At 38.4% G+C, this 24,593-nt stretch overlaps 1 protein-coding gene across 1 annotated transcript in view; it reads left to right on the top strand.

Moving 5' to 3' along the window:
- RSBN1L (round spermatid basic protein 1 like) overlaps positions 1–22,956 on the top strand; it is a 45,325-nt gene extending 22,369 nt beyond the window's left edge. The window contains exons 4-8 of the mRNA XM_033057515.2: positions 10,537–10,674; positions 10,876–11,018; positions 12,563–12,730; positions 17,334–17,442; positions 17,525–22,956. Coding sequence (XP_032913406.1) covers positions 10,537–10,674; positions 10,876–11,018; positions 12,563–12,730; positions 17,334–17,442; positions 17,525–18,178 — 1,212 coding nt within the window. The 3' untranslated portion in view covers positions 18,179–22,956. The remainder of the gene's footprint in view (positions 1–10,536; positions 10,675–10,875; positions 11,019–12,562; positions 12,731–17,333; positions 17,443–17,524) is intronic.
- Positions 22,957–24,593: the final 1,637 nt, after the last annotated feature.

Genomic DNA, 24,593 nt, shown 5'->3' with positions numbered 1-24,593 from the left:
TCTTGGTTGCCTAGATATTGATTCTAATTTTCCTTATGATTTTCTTATTTCTGTTTTACTTTGGCCGTTTTATTTTGGTTTTTTTTTTCATGTGGTCTGTTACAGTTTACATGTTTTGTTAGCTTTGTAGTCTCCTTTTTGACTTGTTACATTTTGTGCAGATTGAGAACATTATCCTGTCTCACTAAGTTCTCTGTGAATCTTCTAAATGGATTATAATATCTTGTTGCAGTATATTTTGGTGAACCTTTAAATGTGTTTGGTTTGTGCTTTGTGCTGTGGTGTTCCTTGTCCTGAGCAGCGTGAGCAATGTCAAGAGATTGTTGTATAGCCTCAGTTGAGAAAGGATTTATTTTCTTAGGTCTAAGTAGGAAGTTGATTTTATCAAGTCTGCTTTGAGTATGTATCTTGGACTTCATCCAGCTTTAAGAAACTTGCTTATTCCTCTGCTAATTTTAACTAAAACACTGAAATGAAGCTCACTTTGGTAGAAGAGATTCTTAGGTGGTTTCTCAGAGCTTATGTAGCACATGTAATCAATCTGACAAATATAAGTATTGAAAAAGATGGAAAAAGTGTTACAAAAAGAAGAATGAAGGTTGAGCTAAGCCCGAAATGGAAAGCATTATAAAATGTTATATCAATTTTTGTTTTTCAAGTTGATCCTTTTGTTACTATTCAATCTTCCACCTCCTGTTTCGTGGCAGATGTGGATTTGGGATTTTTGGTTTTAAGTAATGCATATTTCCAGGTCATCAAGTTTTGTGACAAGAGGCAGATTGCACAGTCAATTCTGTTGCTGAGGTCAAGTTGGAGTCCTGCTAAGTTTACTGGAAGATCTGCATCTCTCAAGTAACTTAGTTTTCACAGTTTCAGAGGTGAAAATGAACTCCTTTCAGCTTGCTTCCCAATACACCAATGTCAAATATTAGTAATGTAATTTTACTTGTTAGAAGATTATAAGGAACACGGATTTGTGAGGCTATTTACAGCAGGTGCAGGAGGAGAGGAATTTGGAACTGGTTCTTTCTAATGAGAATTAACCTTTAAATTTTGCAGGGAGAGGAACTGGAGTTTTTCATCATCCAGCTTGGGCCTGTGCCTGAGTGCTCCTTAAAATTTTTTGCTTTATTGGAACAACTCTTTCTGAACTGACTGCAGGGCTTAGTCAGACAGTTTCTGTAACTGGGCAAAATGAAATTAGTCTGGATATCCTTGTAGCCAGTAAGTCAGTCCTTGAAGTGGTGAAAAACTGTCTTATAGCTCCATCTTCCTTGGGCTCTGTATTTGTGTAGATGGCAACAGCTGCATCAGTTATCTGATAGCCATGAGTCTTGTCAGGTTCTTATGAGGATTTTGAAGAACTTAAATAATCAGCTTTTGCCACCTACTTCAGCTTACATCACTTCACTTAAGCTGTTCAGTGCTGTTGAGACAAATGTTAATATTTTGAGCTTGTTTTTTTTCCCCTCATGCTGTGCAGGTGTAAGCTTTTACTGCTGTGCTGAAACCTCAAAGCTCACAGTTGATGTTTAGGAGGAACGATGCTTAGTGCTTTGTTTTTTAACTGTCTTGCATCAGAGGCAACTTCTTAGTATAGATTAAGTAAAATGGTGCACAGTACCAAACAATTCCTCTGCTGCAAAACAAGATGGACTATTTTAAAGTGTTATTTGACAAGTCCTTGTCTGATGTGTTTGCAGATCTCAAGGTGCTTCCACTCTTTCCAAAGAAATCTGTTGTAAAATCATTTCTTTCCTCGTTTGACCCCTTACCCTTTTATTCTGATTTTTGGTGGACAAGGCAAATGGTTTATCTTTTACATTTACATCTATATTTGAAGATTGCTTAAAAGGTCCTTTTTTCATTCTCCCTAGATCAAGTAATTTGAGTTATTTCAGTCTGTGATTGCATGTTATACCCCTATTATTCTTAGTGTTCTTCCCTTGTGTTCAATTCAGTCGTCCATATTTTTTTCTTAATATGCAATACTAAAAATCGACAATGTCTGCCTGGTGTATTGATGTCAAAGACTATGAGAAGATTGCTGCATCTTGCAAATTACTGCTCTTATCTCTATTTCTTCCTTTTTCAGAGCAGTTTGTGATCTGCTGTAGCAGCAGCTTCTGCTAATTGAGTCTCTCCCCTTTCCCGGTTTATGCAGTTCATTAAATATGTATGTGAGTGTAGTTCTTGCTTTTGTTTAAACTGAATTATATCCTTTGCATTTGGATCCCCTCTCCAGTTTCAAGATCTTGTTAATTTTGATCCTTTCCTGTAATGGACTTGCAGTGTTGTGATACCTGTGGGTTTTATGAGGATACACTGCCTTCAAAGGAAGGATCCTTTCTATCTGCCTCAAAATTAGATAGTTATGTGAGCACAGACAAAACTTCCCACAGTTTGCTCTTACTAGACCATGTTTCTGTAGCAGTTTTTAGAATATAATGGAAATGTCAAATGTCAAGATGTCTACTGGTCCTTTGAACAAGTCTATCCAGTCATAGTAACAAAGGTTAGTTTGACTTCATTGTTTTCTTTTTTTTAGTGTGACCGTGTTTATTAGATCTTAGTATCTTATTTCCTAGGTAGTTGATAGTTGTATCCAGTTAAGTGGGTTGTTTTTTCTGTAAATTGAAATGAGGCTAAATAGTTTCCAGCTCCTCTTCTCTTTTCTTGGTACCTCTTTCTTTAAGGTGGTGTTTTAGTGTCTTCCAGATTTGAAGAACTTGTTTTGTGGTTCTGAGTTAGAATCGTGGAGTGGATTGTGTTGGAAGGGACCCCAAGGACCATGTAGTTCCAAACACCTGCCATGGGCAGGGACAGGACACCTTCCACTAGACCAGGTTGCTGAGAGCTTCATGCAGCCTGGCCTTAAACACTTCTGGGGATGGGCCATCCAAAGCTTTGCTGGGCAGCCTGTTCCAGTCCCACACCACCCTCACTGCAAAGAAATTCTTTGAAATAGCGAAACTTTCCCGCTTCCAATTTGAAGCCATTCCACCTTGTTCTGTCACTGTGTGCCCTTGTACCCTGTCCCTCTCCAGTTCTCTTGTAGTCCCCTTTAGGTACTTGAAGGTTGCTCTAAGGTCTCCCTCTCTTCCCCAGGCTGAACAACTCCAATCTGTCTCTGAAGTGTCTGTCTTCATAGGAGAGGTGCTTCAGCCCTCTCATCTTCATGGTCTTCCTCTGGGCTGCTCTAATAGGCTGATGCTCTTCATGTGCTGGGACCCCAGATGAATCCCCTCCCTTGATGTGCTGCCCACACTGCTGGGGTGGCAGCCCAGGGTATGTTTGGCTTTCTGGACTGTTAAGTGCACATTGCTGGCTCATGTCCAGCCTCTCATCCAGCAGCACCTGCCAGTCCCCAGGGCTGCTCTCAGTTGATTCTCCATGCTATGTTTGTCCTTGGGATTGCCCCAGCCCACATGCAGGACCTTGCATTTGGCCTTGTTGAACTTCATGAGGTTGACAAGGCTCATCTTTCAAGCCTCTGGATGTCATCCCTTCCTTCTGTTGTGTCAACTGCACCACACAGTTTGGAGTTCTCATTGATGTATTAAGGCTTTGTCTTGTTTTACCTTGCTGCCTTTAGCTGTGGGTATGAGAGGATGCACATCATTCAGCCTTTTCACACTAGGAAAAGTCACTCTAATAAATACAGCAATTAGACAAATGGCCAGAGCCAATCTGGTACCTGCTGCTGCTGCAAGAAAATGTCCTCATTTCTTCTTTCCTCCCAGTTGCATGTTCTGTGCCAAGATGTGCTTCTTGAACTGGTGAGTTCAGTTTGTTTCGTTAATCTAGCAGAACTACTTAACTACTCTTGAGGGATTGGTTTTATTACTGAGTTGGCAAATTACATTGCTTAAATATGTCAGAGGTAGCTCAAGGATGCCTGTGGGTCTACACAATCAGCTCCATTCCATAACAACAAGCAACTGCATCTTCAGAGAAATAATTTTTGTTGCTTTTGTTCCCAGTTTGGAATAAATTCATGTTGCCATGTTAGCTGTGATGGACTCTAAATAGTCAAATATTAATAAGTATTTTAGAAAAATACCTGTGATGGTGATGATAGTTCATGTTTGTGGTGTGGCTTTGTTAGGGGTGAGGACAGCCTTCTTTTCAGGTTCTGCACACAGAGCTTGTCATTCCTCTTCTTTTAGCCTTCTTAGTATCTTCTCCTTGCTGTCCTCCTTGTTTATCTCTTTAACATTTCTTTTGCAGAGAGGTTTTTACTGTTTAGTTCTTTTCTAATTTATGAAATCCTGCTTGAAATCATTAGTTCCTTTAGTATTTTAGGGGAATTGCTGACAATATTTTCAAAGAAATAGTTGGTTAGTGCTTCATTTCCTTATCATTAAAGATTTGTGCATCTATTTCCATATATTGTTACTTTTCTATGTTCTAGAAAGATTTCTTTTATATTGGACCTATGTCTTCTCTGTTGTGTTTCAGTAGTTATCAGAAGAACTTCGTTTTCAATGGAATTTGCTTCTTGCTTTTAAGCTGATAAATTGTTTGATTAGTTATTAAAAAGGTATAACACTTTTAACAACTTCTTGCTGTTATAAATCCTCCAAAACTAAGTAGTCCTATTTTTTTTTCCCTTCTGGATCATGAAAAGTTGAGTTTTATCTCTTAAAGCAAATGTATTGCCCCCTTGTCTTTTTTTAATCTAAAAGAGGTTGATTCTTTAAAAAAATCTGCTTAAAAAATCTTTAAAAAGATTCTTTATCTAAAAAAATCTAAAAAAAAATTAAAAAAAAAAACCTGATCTGTAGGACTATATGTAAAAGACTTTTTGATTGATGATGACAACATGTCTTGAAGCCCAAGTTTTCACTTACTGAATACCATCGAATAAGGAATGGGTTCACTGGGAATGTCATTGGAAATCTGCAACACGTGCTCATTTGTTTTCCACTTTGAAAACAGTTACCTTTCTAGATTTCTTCTTGATAGTTACGTCCAATAAATATTAGCTGACAGTCTTGTGTTATTCTTTTTAGTCACATATGTTGCATTGACAAAAGCCAAAGCTAAATAAAACCCTGGAGGTTTGTACTGGCAACTCATACAGGGTCTGAGACTGACTCTGTCATGGATCTATCTACATTGCTTTTGTCATGTCATTTTCTATGAAGGTATCTAATTGATTCTGTCCTTAATTTTTTATTAATGTAAAAAAAAAATTCTTTGTCAACTGCTTCACTGTTTTTGTGTTGCTGGAATTCAGAGTAGAAGTGAGGTCATTTTGCTTTTAAAAACATATCCATGTTGTCATTCAAAGATTTCACATGCAAGATGAAACATGTCAGGTGAAAAATGAATAGTGGTAAAAGGATGCTGGTGAAACTACTAATACAGTAAAAATCTTGGGATTGCATTTCTAGAAACTTCCAAGTGCAAAAAACTATTTATTGAAATTTGGTTTTTGATGACAATTGAGTAATGCTGGAACTGTCAAGACATCCCATTCTGGTACTAAAACCCTGACCTTAAAAAGGAAAAAAAAGGTGAAGGAAGGAGTATGAAGTACATGTGGTTTAATATTTACTATTAAAAACAGCCAAACAGATTTAGGAGTATTTGTAAAAATCAGAGAAATTTTGATGAATATTTGTTCAGTGTTCACTCCCTTTTGAAACTGGAAGTATAAGGAATCATTTAAGGATTTGAATGAAGTTGGCAAGGAGCAGATAACTGTTTGGGCATTTTATTGAAATGTACCGAATTAGCAGGGATGATAATGCCCCTTCATGGCTGTAGCATTTGAGATTAACACAGGCTCTGAAATTAGATGTTTGCTATTGTGAGATACCAGTGTGTAAGTGCATTGCTTGTGCACTTGTGTAGCAACACCCTCTATTCCCTCAATTTCTTTGCTTATTCTTAGGGGGTGTGATGTTTTTGGGTTTTTTTGTTGGTCTTTGGTGGGACTTCATGTGTTTCTTGAAATTATTTTTTAGTTCAGTTGGTGGATAATTGTTTGTTGTTGGTATGGTTTTTTTTCTCTGAGGTTTGTTTTTCCAGACTTTCTTGATTTTAAAGGTGAAAAATTGACATAAATTTAAACCTTAAAATTCTAACAGGAAAATTATAAAGTTTCAATTGAAAAAAACCCCTCTTTGATATAAACCCCACAACAACCCTCATCTTACTGTATTAAAAATAGGAATTCAATTGTTGCTTGTCCTAGTTTGCATTTTTAAAATTCTTCTCTTGAAATGCATGATTTCTCTGGATTGTTCCCTCCACTTTGTGACTTTTTCAGGCACAAAATCTTTAACATGTAGTGTCTAAAATATTTAAATTTGTAGGATGATAATGCTCAAATATATATATATATGTATATATGTAGCTATATGTGTTTTTGGATTTAGTCTTCAAATCCCTGTCAGACTCCAAGACATTACTGTCAAAACATTTGCTATTGCATTAAAAAAATCAGTTGAGGCCATGCAAGTAACAAAAGCAGATAATTCTCAAGTTTTACTAATTGTGGATTCAGTGGTGGTTTTACTGTCACAATTTTCTGTTGCTGTGATGCAAGAGAATGACACAGTCTGCTTTTTGTGTGTTTTTAGGTGACATACTTAAAATGTAATCTACACAAGAAAGAAGTTAGGATGTCATATTTATTATTTTATGTTTCTATCTCTTTTACCTGTCTGTGGTATTACACTGCATGTACTTGGTGATTTGTGTGTATTCATTCCTGACCACATGCTAGAAGGAGCAGCACGTCCTTGATTTCTCCTTTTATTATGGATTTAAATTGTTCCAGTTTTGAGCAAGTCTGTAAAGTTCTAAAAACGTAGTCGCACTGTAAGCTGTGAAATTGCATCTGTGAAGATTTTTATGCAAGGTATATATATAATACTAAATGTATATAGTACATTATTAATGGTCAGTGCATAATTTAGCATAGAATTTGATAAGTACTGGTTTTAGTATGTCAATATTGGTTTTGTGAGTTTAGAAATGCATAGAGGAATCTATTTCTCTTCCTGTAAACAAACCAGCCTAAGGATACTGACGGTCAAAGGAAGGGAAAATGTTGCTGTTATCTAATATGCCACAGGTTAGATTTGTGTTTGTCTTTATTAGGATGAATTTTATGCTTGTCATTGGTCAGACATCAATGGGAATTTTTGGTGTTTTTACATTATTACTTAGTAGCAGTCTAAGCTAGGAGTGAGTGAAAATTAGCTTTTCACTAAGAATGATCTCACTTTTTTATACATGCTTGTCTAAGTCTTTAGCCTAATCTAAGGTAATGCAGTTCAACCATTAACCTCTCCTCTAACCCTGGAGTTTAGGGTGCTACAACCCACTTCATGAAACAGATGAGATAGGAGTTGCTTTTCACTTGCCCACAGCTGCTTCATCTTTCTACCTCTCTTGTTCTTACTGGCCAGGCATTGGTATTTATGGCCTGTGTCTTTAGTTATTTTTTATTATTTTCTAAAATAGAGAATTTTTTTAGGTAATTGCTGGATTAAATTCAGATCTGTTCCCTAGATTTGTTCTCCTTGTTCATCTTCAGAGGATCTAATGCTATCAGGAAAAAACAGAAAAGCAAGAGCAAATTTTCCCCTTTGATCACCAGCATGGATTTTTTTCCTGTTTATACTGGATCTGGATGGGTTGATTGTCTTTGTGAACTGGTTTTGGGTTTGTGACTAAAACTGCTGGTAACACACTGGCATTTTGGCTGTTGCTGAGCATTGCTGACAGAGTGTCAAGGCTTCCAGGACCCCCCTGGTGAGGAGGCTGGGGTGGGCAAGGAGCTGGGAGGGGACATGGTTGGGACAGCTGGTCCCAGTTGACTGCCAGGATATTTTGTGCTGTATAACATCATGCTCAGCAAAAAATCCTGAGGGGACTGATGGGTTGGCTGGCAGGTGCCTGTTACTTGGGACTGCTGGGCATCAGTCTGCTTGTGGGAGTTGGTGAGTGGTGGAAAACACTACTTAATGGTTTTTCAGTTTCCTCTCTGCTGAATAAACTGTGTTTGTCTAGATCCATACATTTCCTTGCTTTTCCTGTTCTCTCCCGTGCCTCACCAATGCGGGAGGTGAGGGAGCAATGTCAGTAAGATCCCTAGGGTTAAGCCACTTCAGAGTTCATAATCACTCAAACATTTCATTCTGTATTTGCAATGCTGTGATTCTGAATATGATCCCAAAAGGAACCACTCATCGTTTGTAACTTTGTGATTTAAGCATTCCTGTCGGTATTTCTTCTAAGCTGGATCTTGAGAAGCAATTGTATGGCCTCATGGTGAAGGGGAGGGTGGTTGATCAGGAGAGCTGAGGGTGAAAAGGGTTGGACAAACAATGCTTGAGAAAGTTGTGTTCATTTGTCAGTTTTAACTTTCAGTGGCATGGTCTTTTTTTGGGAACAAATGAAAAATTTCTTAATTGCTCCTCCTTAATGCAAGCATTATGCTGCAGCTAAATACTTTGCTGACTTTTTGTTTCATTACCAACACCTAGTGGTATTTAAGCCAAATGGGTGGGTTGATCCAGCTGGAAGTTTCACAGCTTTGCCAAGCTTTAAGTTAGTATTTTTGGGAGAATTTTTAGCGTTTTCACTTGGAGTTTATCATATTCTATATGCATCATAAAATGATTTCGGATGAAAAGACCTTTAAGACCTTTTTAAGAGTCCAACTGTTAACCCAGTCTTGCCAAATCCGTCACTAAACCATGGCCTTAAATTCCACAGCTATGTGTCTTTTAGATGCTTGCAGGGATGGTGACAGAACATTTCCCTGGGCAGCTTATTCCAGTGTTAAGAACCTTTTTGGTGAAGTCATGTTTCTAATACCTAATCTGTAACTCTCTTGGCACAACTTCAGGCCATTTTCTCTTGTCTTATCACTTGTTACTTGGGAGAGTGGTAGTAGGCAGCATAAGGAAGCATGGAAAAAGGCAGAAAAATTGTTCTCTTTAATCAGGATGTAAATAAAACTGGCATCCAGTCCTGGACTGAAGTGGTGGAATGCATCAGTGGAAGAAACATCCTTTTGTGTGTTACGCCTTTTAATAAAATGTCACAGATTTGTGGATGTCTGTAGCTTCAGAAAGTGGTTTTAGGGTTTGTTCTTGCAATTTACTGTAGTTGCACAAGCTCCTAATGCTTTGTGCCAGTGCAGATGTAGCTGAGGACTAAGCTGATGCAGATTCAGCAGAAATCAATGTTTTGTGATATTTTACCAGAAAAATCCCCAGCTGTCTCTGCAGAAAGAACCCTGCAAGAATGTATGACTAAGGAATAGGGGAATATTACTGGACTGTTCTTATCAGTGTGTCTGTGATGGCTTGCTGTAGCATTAGCTAAGACATTTTGCAAAATACTCCTTTTAGCTATAAATCCGTTTGCCAGGAGGAACGAGAGATGACTGGGATGATCAGAACAGTTTGGTTCTGCATTTCTGGAAAGATCTGGTTCCCTTACTTGAGTTTCTCAGAAGGGCAGAGTGTTGTTCCATGTTTTATTTTCAGGAACTGCTGTTAATTCTCTGCACTGCCATCGCTACTAGGAGTGTGGATGTTCTGTTTTGGTGAGGACCATAGCTAAGCAGTATTTAATTAACTGTTTTCTTTGTACTTTTTTACTTTTCTTGCTTTGGATACAGAATGCCATACAGGAGGCTTACTTGGTCTGTGCAGTAGTCCATCTGCTCTTTCTTCTGTTCTGATCTCTTCGTCTTTCATCTCATAATGCCACTGTCTTTCATCCTGTTAAATAGGAAATCAGAAGCTTAAGGTGGACGGGATCCTCATCAGTCTCGTGGCTGAATATTTTGGTGATCTAATACAACAGATCAGATTGTTGAAAAAAACTTAAAACAATATAGGTTTCTGTTCAAATTTCACAGTACAACATTTCTCATGAGAGGTGAATGTTACAGCCATGAATGTCTGAAGGGAGCACAAGATGTGCTAGCACAGAACAGCAAAAATGAAGGAGTGATGACCATTCTTTCGCTTTTTGTCCAAACTCTTTATGAGCCTTGTGTTCACCGTTGTAATTTGCTCCATTTAATGTGCTTGCAAAGAGGGGGTACTGGAGAGGATGAGTAGCAGAGGAAATGTTTAGAGTTAAATTACTTGTAACTCAAGAGTTCTGCCTGTTGCAAGAAAAAAGGTAGAAATTCAGCTAGACTTGGGTAATCCAAGTAAGAATCCTTATTGACTAGTTACTGAGCATAACATGCACTGCTATCTTTTCAGAGTTACGGGTTTGGAATGTTATCTTCTTGAAAGGCAGTGAATGGTTACTCCAATTTACCTTCAGGTGTTAAAATACAAATTCTCGTGGATGTTTAATAAGATCTTCTGTCTTTGAGTTTGTAGTAATTGACTTCATAATAATCTTAAATGCACTGGAGACTGAAGGACTAAAAAAAGTCTTTGTTTTTATCTCAGCATAAACACAGCAATTACGGTTGCTCACTGAATGTAGATTTTGCACAGTAGAGGACTTGGTATAACTCTTGTTGTCATATTCTACTTGTAGGTAAAAAGAACATACTCTCATGGTACGTATAGAGCTGGCCCAATGAGACAGATCAGCCTGGTTGGAGCAGTTGATGAGGAAGTGGGGGATTACTTCCCTGAATTCCTCGATATGTTGGAAGAATCACCCTTCTTAAAAGTAAGGACAGAAGGGAATGGGCTGGGACAAGGGGGACAACATGCTGTGTAGTGCTGTTATAATAATAAAGTGAAAGTGTATGGTACTTGTTTAGATAATTGAGTGTTCTAATGAAGGCTTTCATCATGAGAGATAAAGGCTGGTTTTAACAAGTTTTTCAAAGTAACTCACTTGAAAATTGTGGCTTGTATTTCCTATTAGTGTACACTGCCATGGGGAACACTTTCTAGTTTAAAATTAGAGAGTCGCAAAGACAGTGATGATGGTCCCATTATGTGGGTACGTCCAGGAGAACAGATGATCCCTGTGGCTGACATGCCAAAGTCACCTTTCAAAAGGAAGAGGTAAGTGGAATTATTTTACTTGGTAAATGTCTGGTTAGTATTTTTTTCTTTGCAAATTCATTTTATCACAAACCTTTTACTATTTGATGTTATATGTTAATACGAATTACTGTAAATCTTCATCTCCAAAACCACTCTTTTGTTGTTTTATGTAAGAATCTGGAATTTCTGGTTTCATTTTTACTGTCTGATCAAGTGAGGTGCTGGTCCTTTTTGGATCTTTAGTAGAAATTTAAGGTGAAAACTTCAGGAAAATGTGTACACACATGCAATTACTGATACATGCCATGAGACTGGAATTGATATCCCTGTTACATGCAAGTGGATATGTTATGACCTCTGGGGATAAGGGCTTTTCTCTCACCTGGAGGGTAGCAACTCCAACATTAAATGAAATCTTTAAGCTTTGCTGTGGTATTGAGTACAAGAAACAACTGGTAGGGACAGCCTCTGCAGAACTTGAATATTGTATGTCATAAGAAATTGTCATGGGAATTCTTTTCAAAATGTGAACACAAAAAGGGAACATACAAGAAGGGGAAGCAGGGGCAGGTGCCTCAGAAGGATGTAGAGAGATTGTCCAGCCATGAAGGGGATACAGTTAAAGCCAAAGACCATCTGGAGTTGAATTTGGCAAGGGATGTGAAGAGCAGCAGGGACTTCCACAGGTGTGTGGACAGCAGAAGAAAGACTAGGAAAATGGAAGGTGTTCCCTGCATGGGGTCAAGGGGTCTGGGGACAAAGGATGCAGAAAAGGCTGAGATAATGCTTTCTTTGCCCTTATTTTTTCTAGTGAGACTTAGCTTTAGGAATGTTTTGTCTTGGAAACAGTAAGAGTGTCTGGAGGAAGGGCTACTTGCCTTCAGTGAAGGAAAATCAGATTAAGAAACTTAATAGATATGCAGATTAGACATACACAAGCCTTTGGGATCTGCTGGGATGGGTCACATCCCACAAGTGCAGTGGGAGCTGGCCAGTATCATTGCAAGGCCACTGTCTTTGAAGGGTCATGGCAGTTGGTAAAGGCTCCTGAGGACTGGAGGAAAGCAAATGTCTCTCCAGTCGTTTAGAAGGCTATGAAGCAGAACCTGGGGAGCTGCAGGCCAGTCAGTCTCACCTTCATCCTGGGAAAGTTGCCATTTCAAGCTTGAGCAGCAAGCACAGCAGATTGAGGGACAGGGGTCTTCCCCTCTACTCATCACTGGTGAGACAAATCTGCAGCATCGTGCCCAGGTCTGGGCTCACCAGGCAAAGACAGACATGGCCATACTGGAGTATGTCTGGTGACTTGGGAGAACTGGGATTTACTCTTGAGAAAGGAATGCTCAGTGGGATCATATGTGTTTAAGCACTTCACAGAAGGTTGTAAAAAGGACTTATTTCAGCACGCCCAGTGACATCAACAGAGAGAATGGACATAAACTGAATTAAAAGAAAATCCATTTAAAATAGGGGAAAAAAAAAGTTTATTTTTTTGCATAGATGAGCAGTCCCATTGGTTATTGAGAGATTTCTATATCACTGTTACTGTTTTTCTTATGCAGAACTACCAATGAAATAAAAAACTTGCAGTACCTACCTCGAACCAGTGAACCCCGTGAAATGCTATTTGAAGACCGGACCCGAGCCCATGCGGATCACATAGGACAAGGTTTTGAACGACAGACCACAGCTGCTGTGGGAGTGCTGAAGGCTGTGCACTGTGGGGAGTGGTAGGTGTTGATTGGCTTCATCTAGATGTCTGAAAAATGTTTGCCTGAATTGCCATTTATAATTGGGGGCCTAGAATGGGTTAATCTAGGATTAAGGATTGAATGAAGACTTCATAGGTCCTGGCTGAGCGTTAGATGTTTGTCTGCCCTCTTTAGATTGCATGTGGCTTTGCTGTGTGATCGAAACCAGAAAGATACCTTGCAGTGACAGTTCAATAGCTATAATTGAGTTGCTGTTACTGAGATCATGTTAGGTGTAAAAGCACCTCACACTTCCTTTCACTTTAAGTGGTGCACAGAGAGTGAGCTGTTACTGCAGCAGAGGTGCACATGGAGACATTCTGGCAGTTCTTAGTGTTGTCTGGAGATGAGCAGAATTGTTACGCTTCTGCTTCCGAAGTTACGGCTATTAGAACCTTGATTTATTTATGGAAGCTCACCTAGGAAGAGTCCTGTTGGAAGTTGTGTGATATTTTTTGGTTTTCCTGTGTGAGATTCAGGAAATGAAATAGACCTCATCTGAAGCTTGTTTACATGCTAACCAAATGCAAATATGGACTTCCTGGTCCAGATCAAAGAGGCATTTTTCAACATCTTCAGACCATGGAGAATGACCTTAGTTTTGGAGGTTAGCTTTGCATATGTAAACAGTATAAATACGTTTTTGTGTCTGTCTAGAAATTAGAAGCAGCAGTTCCCTTTGGATAAAATGATGTGAATTTGTGTTATAGTGCATGAGTTCATTGACATAGAAAGTAGAAGAATTGTTATTGGGGAAGAGCTGGATTGTTCAGATGATAATGGGTTTTGACTCTTGAGCTCTGAGGTTTTCAGTTTCCTTCCTCTTCAGGTTGATGACAGTGGGAGCCTTCAGCTTATGACTGTGCTGTGGTGAATGAAGCCTGAGCAGTAGCAGCAGGGCGAGAGCTGAGCTAAGTGTGTAGGTCTGAGTATTTTAAATTACTGTGCACATCTGAGAGAGGGAGGAAGCAAAGGAAGTAAAGAAACCAAACTAAACAACACTACTGAACTTGGGTGTTTGTGGAGATTAAGAAGTTGAATTGATGGTAATTTAAGTGTCTGGGAACTTCCCATTCTCATCCTATAGCTTTACAGCATACTTGCAAATCCTTCAGTTTGGGCAATAGAAAAGAAATATCAGCATTTCATTTCAGTATAAAGAATGAAAATGTATCTTAATTCAGAATTAAAAAATTGTGACGTATGTATGGAGAGGAATAAAATATACAACACAAGCAACACAATGGAAGTTATATATTTCAGGCTTGATTTGGCCTAAATTATAATTCCTGCTTTCCCTTTCTGCTTTTCTGTAATTTTGAAAAACCACTTCAGTGTTACATGATGAGAACTACTCAGGGCTTACGATAATCAAGCATCATTGATTAGTGTATCACATTAAAATTATTTCAGGTAGTAGTTTTGCCATTATTTGCAATCAGTGGGTGGATTTATTTTAAAGGAAACAACATGAATGGAAGTTTTGAAAAATCTAGTGTTTTGTTTTGTTTCTTTTTTATCTGTTTGAGTAGTTGAACAAACCTGAAAAGCTGGAGATATTCTGGGGTGATTAAGGCACTATGGTAGTAAATGCACATGTTCTAGTAGTGATGTGGTAATGTATATAAAAATAATGCTTTCTGTTGGGAGAAAATAAAACAATTCCTGGGCCGCCAGTACTAAATCCATAAAAATGAATTGAGTGTGCAAAAAAAGCTTTATAAATTGCTGTAGATTTAAAGAAAGGATTTATTTCCTAGCTGATAGGGGTGAATGTTAATGCTAGGTGGGATAAATGGTATCTTTCAGAAAAGACAGGAACAGAACTGTTGAAAAGCAAAAAGCAGGTTATGGTGCAAGAGGACAGACATGAAAACTAAACATAGTGAAAAAAGAAACTAAAGATTTTGAAGGAAAAGAAAATTGTCCTTTCCCAAGTGTGGCAAGATCTTGATTTGAGGTATTTTGTAAAATTACTATATTAAGATCTTTTATTGCTTTGAGTATTTACAATTTACAGAAGAACCCTGACTATTGCTAGCGTTTTAGGGATTGAACTAAAATGTGATAAATGCAGGTATGATCGTGCTGATTACTTAATGCCATTTTCATAGGTGATACCTATGTGAGCTTTAGAATTTATGAAGTGCTAGTGAGATTTTAAATTACGGAAATTTGTAAGATTTTTATGTGGGAAGTTTGGATGGAATTTTACAGGGACAGAAAAAGGCACTTTGTAGCATTGTTGTTGGCAAAGTGAAACCTGTGCTTCGGCAAGCAGCTTTCAGTTTGTGCTCTAGAGACTGAGGTTGTGCTTCTCTGTGTGATCCTAGGAATTTGGTATATATTGCCAGTCTTTATGCATTAGACCAGAAATATTAACTAGAGGTAAAACCTCTGGTTTTGAAAGTTTCAAGAAGTGACAGCAAAAGGAATCCAATCCTTTTGAAGAATGGGGTTAAGGGGAAAAAGTACTGCCAAAACCAGTTCTAGCAGATCTCTACTAGAGGCTTAAATGGCTTCTTCTGTGGTTATCTTATGTTTTGTTTTCATTTAATGTCTTTTTGGACATTACCTGAAGTTCTCTGTTACAGTTTTGCTTGGGGGTAGGTACATGATATCTAAATTAAAGGTTTTGTAAAATATGATCTCGGAGTTGTGCTAAAGATAAAATCTGCAAATGCAGAACTTAAAAGTATCCAATGGTATTTTTTCTCTGTTGTTTGCAAAAGGAATGTTGAGTTCTGTGACAGAATTGTAGCACAGAGCTGGTGATCAATCCTCTTGGACAGATACATATGGACTGATACTAGCAATGACTGTGCATAAACCAGAATAGACACTGCCGGGAAAGTGCATTGATTTGGATTGAAGTTCTTGTGCAAAATATTCTGTCAATTGATTTTGAGTCTTAAATTCATTTACAAATACTGATGACTCCAAATGCAAATTCATACTTTAAAAATAAATACCTGCATTATGAAAGGTAGATCAATGTAAGTTAATGTTCTTAACACTGCTGATAAGAAGTGTTTCTGAAGCTTTTTGCTTTTCGTGTTTAAATCCTCTTTGGGCGTATATAGATCAACATACAGAGACACATTTTAATCTTTGTAAAACTAAAGTAAAATTTGTGGTCTGAAAATTCTCCCCAGCATACTTTCAGTAGTTGATCTGGGATTTTTTTTTCTCCTGAAAATAGCCTCAGACTGGTTATTTTTTTGCTTTTTTGAGGTCATGACCTAAATAAAATAAACATGTCTCCTATGTTTAAAAAGCCTGAATGAGCTGTACATCATTGCCTGCTTCCTAGAACAGTTAATAACAGGATATATATGTATCTTTATATAAGAATAGGCCATCATCTTGCTTTTAAATAAGGACTCTTGAACATCTGTTAGCTTCTGAAATGTTTCAGCTCTGCTGCACATCAGCTGTTCCCCAGGCCCCCCAGGTCTGACTCATACCCTGTTTTGAGAGGGGTGGAATTGGGGTGAAGGATGTGCTGGGGGGTGGCAGGCCTGGTTCTGATCCCTGGTTCCATTCTCTGGTCCTAATGGGCAGTGCCTGAACCCACAGTCTGTGCCCACTGCAGGCTGAGGAGATGCTGCATTCCTGTCAGCCTGGGGGACTCCAGAGGAGGAAGGAAAGAAATCTTTAACCAGGTTCTTTCTGCCTGAGAAACTGTCTTTGCAAAACTACTCCAGTGTGAGCTTTTCCTTTATAAATGAAAGCTTCATAGCATCACATTTAAATTTAAAAAATCCTTTTAAAATGCAAACATCCCTCAAAAGCAAGTATGTGGAGCTTTTTTTTGCTTTACATGTTTTCAGTGAGGAACAGAGTTTGGCCTTTAGACAAGAAAGTTAAAAGGATTGTAGCTGCTTTTGCCTTTTGTGAGCTGATTTTAGATGATGTCTCAAGGAACTGTATAAATGGTATGCATTTCTTTGGGAGAGATGCTTTGGAGCTAGAGATGTTTCGCCTAACAATTTGAATATGAAGATAAAGCCTAATTCAGACTTTGCTTTTGTGTAGATCTCTCTAGAGAGCATAAATAGGGATGTGTTTTTAAGGGATGTTTTGTGGAGGATGCCAGTATTGTCTGGTTACTGCCATTGTGGCAGCTTTTACTCCTAACTCTGAGCAAAGGGTTTGAGGCTGAGGTGCTGAGCAGTGGTTGCCATAGTGCTCCCAGTCAGACTGCTGCATGCTCAGGTGCCTGATGGGTGCATCCTGTTGGAGTGCTGAGAGTAAACCCAGTGTATGTGGGACAGCTGTCTTGCAGCATCTAGGCAGCCAAGAGGCCAGTTAAAAATAGAAATGAAAAATAGCATGTTTTGTTGGCCTTTTATTGCTGCCTTTATTTCCATTTATAATGAAATAGTAGTTTAACCAGTTTAATGAGGTTATGTTTTAGAATTAACTGTTTTGATCAACTTTTTTTTCTTAAAAATGTAGGTTATGGTAGAGTTGTTGAGTTTTTAAGTTTAAAAATTTGCTTCCTTGCTTGCAAACTTTTGTTATTTTCTGCAACGTGGTAGTTTCAGCCTCTGACTGTGCACTTTTTACTCTTCTGTAGGTCTGAGCAGCCTCGTATAACCAAAGATGTAATTTGTTTTCATGCTGAGGACTTCTTGGAGGTAGTTCAGCGAATGCAGTTAGATTTGCATGAGCCTCCACTCTCACAGGTAAGCACGGTAAGAACTGATGGTTAGTGTCCTCTGAATACTGAGTCAGAGTTTTCACCTTTCCCCCACCTTTTCCCTACAGTGTGTCCAGTGGGTTGATGATGCAAAACTTAATCAGCTGCGAAGGGAAGGCATTCGATATGCCAGAATCCAGTTATTCGATAACGACATTTATTTCATCCCGAGGAATGTTGTGCACCAGTTCAAAACAGTTTCAGCTGTGTGTAGTTTGGCTTGGCACATCCGGCTCAAGCTCTATCATTCAGAGGAAGAACTCTCTCAAAACACATGTACTGTGGAAGCAGAGACCTCTGCAGAACCCAAGTCTTCGGTTGTTGGACTTCAGACTGACAGAATTTGTCCCGTGAGCAAAGATACCTCTGAAGACACCAAATTTCCAGATGCTCTGCAGACCAAGTACCTGCAGCAGGAATTTTTGCCGATAAAACATGAACCTCTTGCATCTCTCCGAGTAAAAGAAGAACCCATGAATGTTGACCTTGCTGAAAAGACAGTGACACCTAATGACGTCGGGGGACAGAATGTGCAGGCTAGGCTGGATCACGTTGAGTTGACATCACTAAAGTTGGAAATGGATTCTAAATTTGAACCTGGCAACAAGGACTTGCAAGGCAAGTTGTGCTCTGGAGGTCACGTACATCCAGATGATACAAGACAACCTAGCTTATCATATCCAAAACTGCATGGACAAAGAGAGGATGATTTTTTGTGCTAAATTTGTATATATGGTTTTAAATTCCTTTTTAAACTTAATGATGTAATAATGTAAAGATCATAAATTGTGAGGCAAGTTTGTGACTTGTCTTCGCATCTGTTACAGAAAATAGTTATGTAGCTTTGTAACATTCCTCAGTGCCTGTCCATAACTGTGAAGTATCAAAGCACTTAGGGCCAGATGCACTGTAAACACTGCAGGTTTAACATAAAGAAGTCTTTAAATAATTTTGAGTTTTAGGTTTTAGAGTAGAGCTGACATTTAACATATATATTTTTTGTAAGATGAGCCAGAATTCTTTTTGACAATTCCAGGCTTTTCCATAGAGCTTATTTATACCAATTTTTTCATTTTAAATGTGTCAGCACTGTAGTGTAAATATCTTTTTTAAGAATCTTTTTAGTGTGATTTATACTGAAATGTGAGCCACTTAATAAAGGTTCATAATTACAGATTGGTTTTATTTTTGAGTCTGCAAAAAAAAAATTCAGTTTAACTGCCTCTCTTAGTGGTTATGTTTCTACCTGCCACTAATGCATAGGATGCCCTTATACCTTGAGGGTGAGGAGCTGTAGCAAACTGAGGTAGAGCTGAGGCATCTTTGTAAATGCAGATTAGTCAGAAGGCAGAATCAGTCCTCCCTTCACACGATTCCTTACAGGTGCTTGTTCCAGGCACTCCCCAAACTCCTGCTGTCAGATACTCATTGGAACAAGGAGACAAATGGTCTCTTTGGAGGGCAGTTGGACATGCAGTGGGCTCCAGGATTGCTGCCTGTACCTGCCTGCATCTTTCTAGATGAGCTGGTGCAAGGGAGCAAACTCTCTCCTGGGCTTTGCCCTGCTCAGGGCACAGTTCAGACAGTTCCATTTCACATAAAAAAACCCACCCAACCAAAAACAAACCCACAAAACAAGCCAAAAAAGCAACTACTCCCTCAAATCTATTATCTGACTGCAATTAAAAGAATAAATATATAAGGGGTTACTTACCAAGCTAAAGAGGCCTCAACTTTGACAGTGACCTGTAATTCACAGACATACCTGGATTTGAATTGCTCCCTGTGCTGATAGTGCCAGGCACTAAAGAGGCTTGCCAATATGTGTAGTGGGAAGGTTCCTCATGAGTCACACTTTGGAAGCAAGAGGTGTTTGATTAAGAAAATAACAGCAGTGTCCAAATTAACTGTTCTCTTTCCCCATCTATGGAACACTTGGATTCTTTTGTGTTCTGAGGGAAGAGAATTTCAAGGCTAGCTAGCATCTGATCTGGTGACTCTGTCATTTAACTTATTTATTCTCTGTGTAGTGTACTCCTGTGTAGTTCAAACACAGCTGAAGGATATGTCTCTCTTGGGTAGCTGCACACAGCAGTTGGGCCCTACAGCCTGTCCTTCAGCTAAATATGTTAAACTTCAGATCCAAGGCCTATTATTTCCAAAGCCCTCTATATCTCTGATTTTTGTTACAATTTTTCCGTATAAAATTTTTGAAAGTTGTACATCTTAAAGTACCCAGTTTTTCAACTTTGCACTTAGTGGTCACTTTGGCTTCATTTGTAGCAATAGAACAACATGATTTTCAGGCAATGTCCAGTTCAACTACCTGAGGTCCTTCTGTTGTAAATGTTCTTTTCCTTACAGGTGGTTAGAATTTAAAATGTTACTGCATATTCACAGGTGGCACTAAAATCAGCTATTTATTAGATGAGTGCCCTGATTGGTTTAATCAAAAATAGGTCTGTCAAGGAATTATTAATTAAATCAATATTTGAATTGCTAAACATTATTTCTACAGAGCCATAATTATGTATTAGAGAAGCAATAGAAATGTGAGTCTCTTGGATGTGGCTAATACATCCTTAAGTCTTACTACTGTTTTCTTTAATGCTGGCTAAGAGATTGCTACCAGTTTTTCAGCCTCAGGGATCTTGCTTTCCCCTTTGCCATGAGCAAATAATTCATGTGTGATGTGGTAAGTTATTACTCTAGTAGATTCTGATCTGAAAAAATTAATTTGTTCATGTAAGAATTTGAACCTTCCTTATAGCAGGAATGTGGTCTTGGCTCCCTTTTTTTTCTGGATATTCTGGAAATAATGCTTCCACCTGTAATCTCTGGCTTCATGAGCACCCATATACGGTTACTTGGCCTTCCATTCCTGTTCTCTGTGCTGCCCATGGGAGAACAGCAACAGAGCAGAGCTGCAGGTTGTAGTTTGCACCAAGCATGCAGCTCTCCAGATGGGATAGATGAGGGCTCCAGCTTTAGCAAAACCAGTCTTGCCAGATACTGCTTTTTAAAATAAAAACCACACAAAGCAAACCCCCAAAACTATTTATTTGACTCAGAATAACAATCTTACCAGTGTGCTGGTTGTGCATATGCTGACCATTCGTTCACGTTCACATAATTTTTGATATCCTGTCAGATTTTAGTGAAGTGAGGACATACATCCCCCAGGACAGCTTTCTGCAGCATAGGCCCTGTCCAGACAGAAATAATAAATCTTTGAAAATGATTAGCAAATAAAACTTTACACTTTCGAGTCGAACTTTTGTTTCATTTTGGAGACCTGCTCAGTGGTCTTGGTTTACGTGGTCTTGAACTTCTGCTTAGGTATCCTAGTTCTGAGATTTTGCTTCTGAAGTGCCCACATGTTCAACCCATTTTTTCTTACCACTTTCAGAATTTTAAGAGATTTTTTAAAGTGGCAGGTTTTTTGCAGTTTTTATATATTCTTTTGGTTTTTTGAGACAGACTAGATTCTCAGTTTAGGCAGAATTCCTTGCAGACAGAATTAGAACCATATTGGGATTATCAGTGGCTACCAAGCCTCCCTTTGCATTTACAAATGTCTGCAGTCTGGGCTGACTGGCTGACTTTTTATCTGCTTTTTAAAAACAAGATTTAAAAGAAGTGATGTCCTCTCCCCATGATATGTTCATTTTAATGAGGTTGTCATTTGAGAGGGGAGTACTTATTCTGAGAATTTCACCTCCCAACTTGTTCATTAATCTGACAAAGGCCTTGCTCAGTCCTGTGCTATAGCCTTTATTCCTGCCACATACAACTTCATCTTCAGATTTTTGCTTCAGCAATAAATCTTTCATGTGTTCTGCTGTACTGAAATGAGTCCTTGCTTAGTGCTTTTCCCCCTTCTCTGGACCTTCTCTGGATTTTGGTGATATATAAATCTTTATTTTGGCTGAAATCTCCAGTGTTTTAGTTGTCTTTCTTGGCCCTTGTTCTTGTGCAGATTGGAGAGAGCTGCCCGAGGACATTGGGGCTGTTCCTATCTCCCTGCACGTGCAATGGTGTTCCAGTTAATAACATGATGTGCAGAAAATTAGATGTTTTCCTAGATCCTGGTACATATTTTTGGGTAGCAAAGAATTGCATTGTTACAGTTGCTAAAAGAGCTTTCACGGGGGTAGCTACTTTTTTTTCTTTTAATATTACTGGATATTTTGCATTTCACTGGCGACTGACTTCATGTGTTACATACAAGTGTTTCTCAGTGTTGTGTCACCCCCAGCCCTCCAAATGCCTGAAAATTGTCTCTGAAAGAACATTTTCATTACAGGTACTGCTGGCATGCAGATTTTCCCTTCCTTGTTATTATAGCAAATATTTCAATACTACTTTAAGTGAAATATTAATTCTATCTAGTATTAGAAATAAAGTGTTATTTTAGAGGGTGATGATTTAATTCTTCATCTGTGAAAGAATTCCTTGGTGATAAATAAAGTTGATTTTTAAGTGAATATACATGTGCACAGTAAATAAGTTGGGATTGCAAAAGATGTAGGAAATGGAAATCTAAAATAGTGGAATGCTGTGAAAGAGATCTGAACATTACAGATTTGGAAAATTGAGTAAGTCTTCCAAGAAACACAAGACTGGTATTCAATTATTAAAATGACTGTTTTCTAATATCTGCATGTGAATAAGATGCTGAATTGACCAAAATAAATCCATGATTTTTCCTTGTTCATTGAATGAAGTCAAAATGAACTGTTGTGAGATAAGTACACTGCCATGTGACCCTGCTAGGCTGAAAACTGTACTGATTCTGATCAAGAGATCAAGGAACTCCTCACACTTCTCAAGTGTCATTTTATTTATTTTCCTATAGTGGTTGGGTACATAGAGAGCCTTGTGTTGAGGCAGTGCAGCACCTGTACCTTACCAGGATGTATCCAAGCTAGAAATGGAAAGGACACATTTTCACTGCTTTGTGCTTTGCTGTGAATGACTGTTAAGAATGTTGGATTTGATTCAGTCACTGTGTTCAGCTGATATTTTATTACTTTCTTAAAAAGATGAAATGCACTTTAAAATTGTATAGAAGTTACTGATATTTTGTGCAGATCCCACTGAATTTGCAGCATATGTGGGAATATTTGGGGAACTGATTCCCATCAGTCACTCATTTCATTTTTCTTAAAAACGCAAGTTATTTTATGTTCTGTTCAGAAGCAGTGATTAACTTCACAATATTTAGGTTGCTGTTTCTGTTAGAATCATCAGGGATACTGCCATTGCAAATTTAGTGTATTATATTCTAACCACTGTTTTTCTCTGTGCTTTGATGCTGATATGATCTCTGCTTTGAAGCCGTGCTGTACTTGAGTGCCAGCTAAACATTGATCTTCTCTTGTTCTGGTCATGCTGATAGATGAGCCTACTGATGAGGGCGTTAGTCCTAAATAGTCCTTTAATATTTGGTGTACAGTTATCTGATACAAACATTGATTAAAACAGCAGTTTAAACTTCTATTTTTATCCAGTTTGATTTTTCAATAGCTATTTTGATACTATGTGTTATCATTTAATTTGCCATCCACTGGAATGACGGTGCCATGTTGGGTGCAGCTTAGCCTGTGGTCTGTATGCTTTTAATGGGGGCTTTTTTACCCAGTTGTGTTGAGACAAAATGGGGCACTTAGAGAAAGCTGTTCCTGGTGTCTGGAGATGAAAATCTTGAGAATTAGACCTGTGTGTGGGAGACTGTGTAACATAAGGCTGTTAAATCTTTATCCTTAGCATGCAAGAGTAACACTCAGGTACTTGCCAGTGTGAACTGAAGCAGTTGAGACTTTTTAGTTAATCATAGAAATGGAATTTTTAGACTAAAAAACCTCTTTAAGTGGTGATGTTTGCATGAGCTTCAGAAGGAACACCGAGATAAAAATTCAGGTGGATGAACTAAGCTGACATTCTCATTGCTTTCCTGTTTCTCACTCTTATGCTGTTGTTCTCTGTAGGGAGCTTTTCTTACATTAGTCTGCGTGGGATGTTGGTTTTGTTAGGAAAGGCAGATCAGAGGGAGTGGCATTACTGAGTTGCAGATTTTCCTATTCTTTATCCCACTTCAGTACAAGTTCAAGGAGAAAATCCAGAATTCATATTGAACAGTACTCTAGTTGTCCAGCTGCAGGGATTCCTTGAGTTGCCTTAGTTCTCAAAGCCTGTTGCTTTTCAGCAGTAAGTTGATACCCAAGCCCATTCAGGATCTACAAGGCTTATATGGGAGATGAACTCCATCAAAGCCTTAAAAAATAGTAAAGTTTCAGTGAAAAGGTGCAAATGTTCTTGTCACAACTCATCACAGTTTTTACTGCAATCCTAATTAAAAAGCATGATGTGTTATGTGATAATGCTATGTTTTCCATGCTAGTAAATTCAAACAGCTTATTTCTGAGGATGCAGTTATTCAGGAGTTTTATTACTGAAAAGCCATGTTATTTTTTTCCAAAATTATGTTGAGGTTAAAATAGGGAATACCTGATGTTAAAATTCTGAGTTTCTGGGATTCTCATAATTTTCATTTTCAATTCCACTTTGTGTCACCCAACTTTTTACACTGTGGGAAATGGGAAAGTTTTCATGAGGTTAGGCAAACATTTTGCTTCTGTGCTATGATGCAGATTGTGTCAGAAAATAGTACTGATAATGCATGTCTCACACAGTTGTGTACCCCTGTCCTGTGCTAGTTCAGGCTTTGATATTGCCCTCTGTGCCTGGCAGTGCATTTTGTGTGTGTCTGCACACGTTCTCAGAGCATTCAGGTAAACTTTGCTGTAGGTGGGGATGTACATGTCACATAACTGCATTTTTCAAGTATAAAAAGAACACAAAACTGTTCTTTTCTAAATAATGTTTAGATATATTCTAAACTGTATGAGTACTGTTCTAAAATGGTGACAAATCAAGAAAACCAGTATGAATTGGCAATCGAAATTTTAGTTTGGTGACCTTTCACACACATGCGTGAAGTATTTTCTGTAATCAGGCAACAGCAGATACTCCCCTGCACTGCATGCTGGAAGTGTTCAAACTTCTATAAATGATGGAAATTGTTGGAACCATTGAAACTGAAAGTTTGGAACTTTCTGTGCTGACAGACACTAA

The sequence above is a fragment of the Catharus ustulatus genome, chromosome 4 (assembly GCF_009819885.2).
Source record: "Catharus ustulatus isolate bCatUst1 chromosome 4, bCatUst1.pri.v2, whole genome shotgun sequence".
Classification (NCBI taxonomy): Eukaryota; Metazoa; Chordata; class Aves; order Passeriformes; family Turdidae; genus Catharus; species Catharus ustulatus.
Note: the sequence above shows the minus strand (reverse complement) of the source record. Positions and strands in the feature narration are given on the sequence as shown.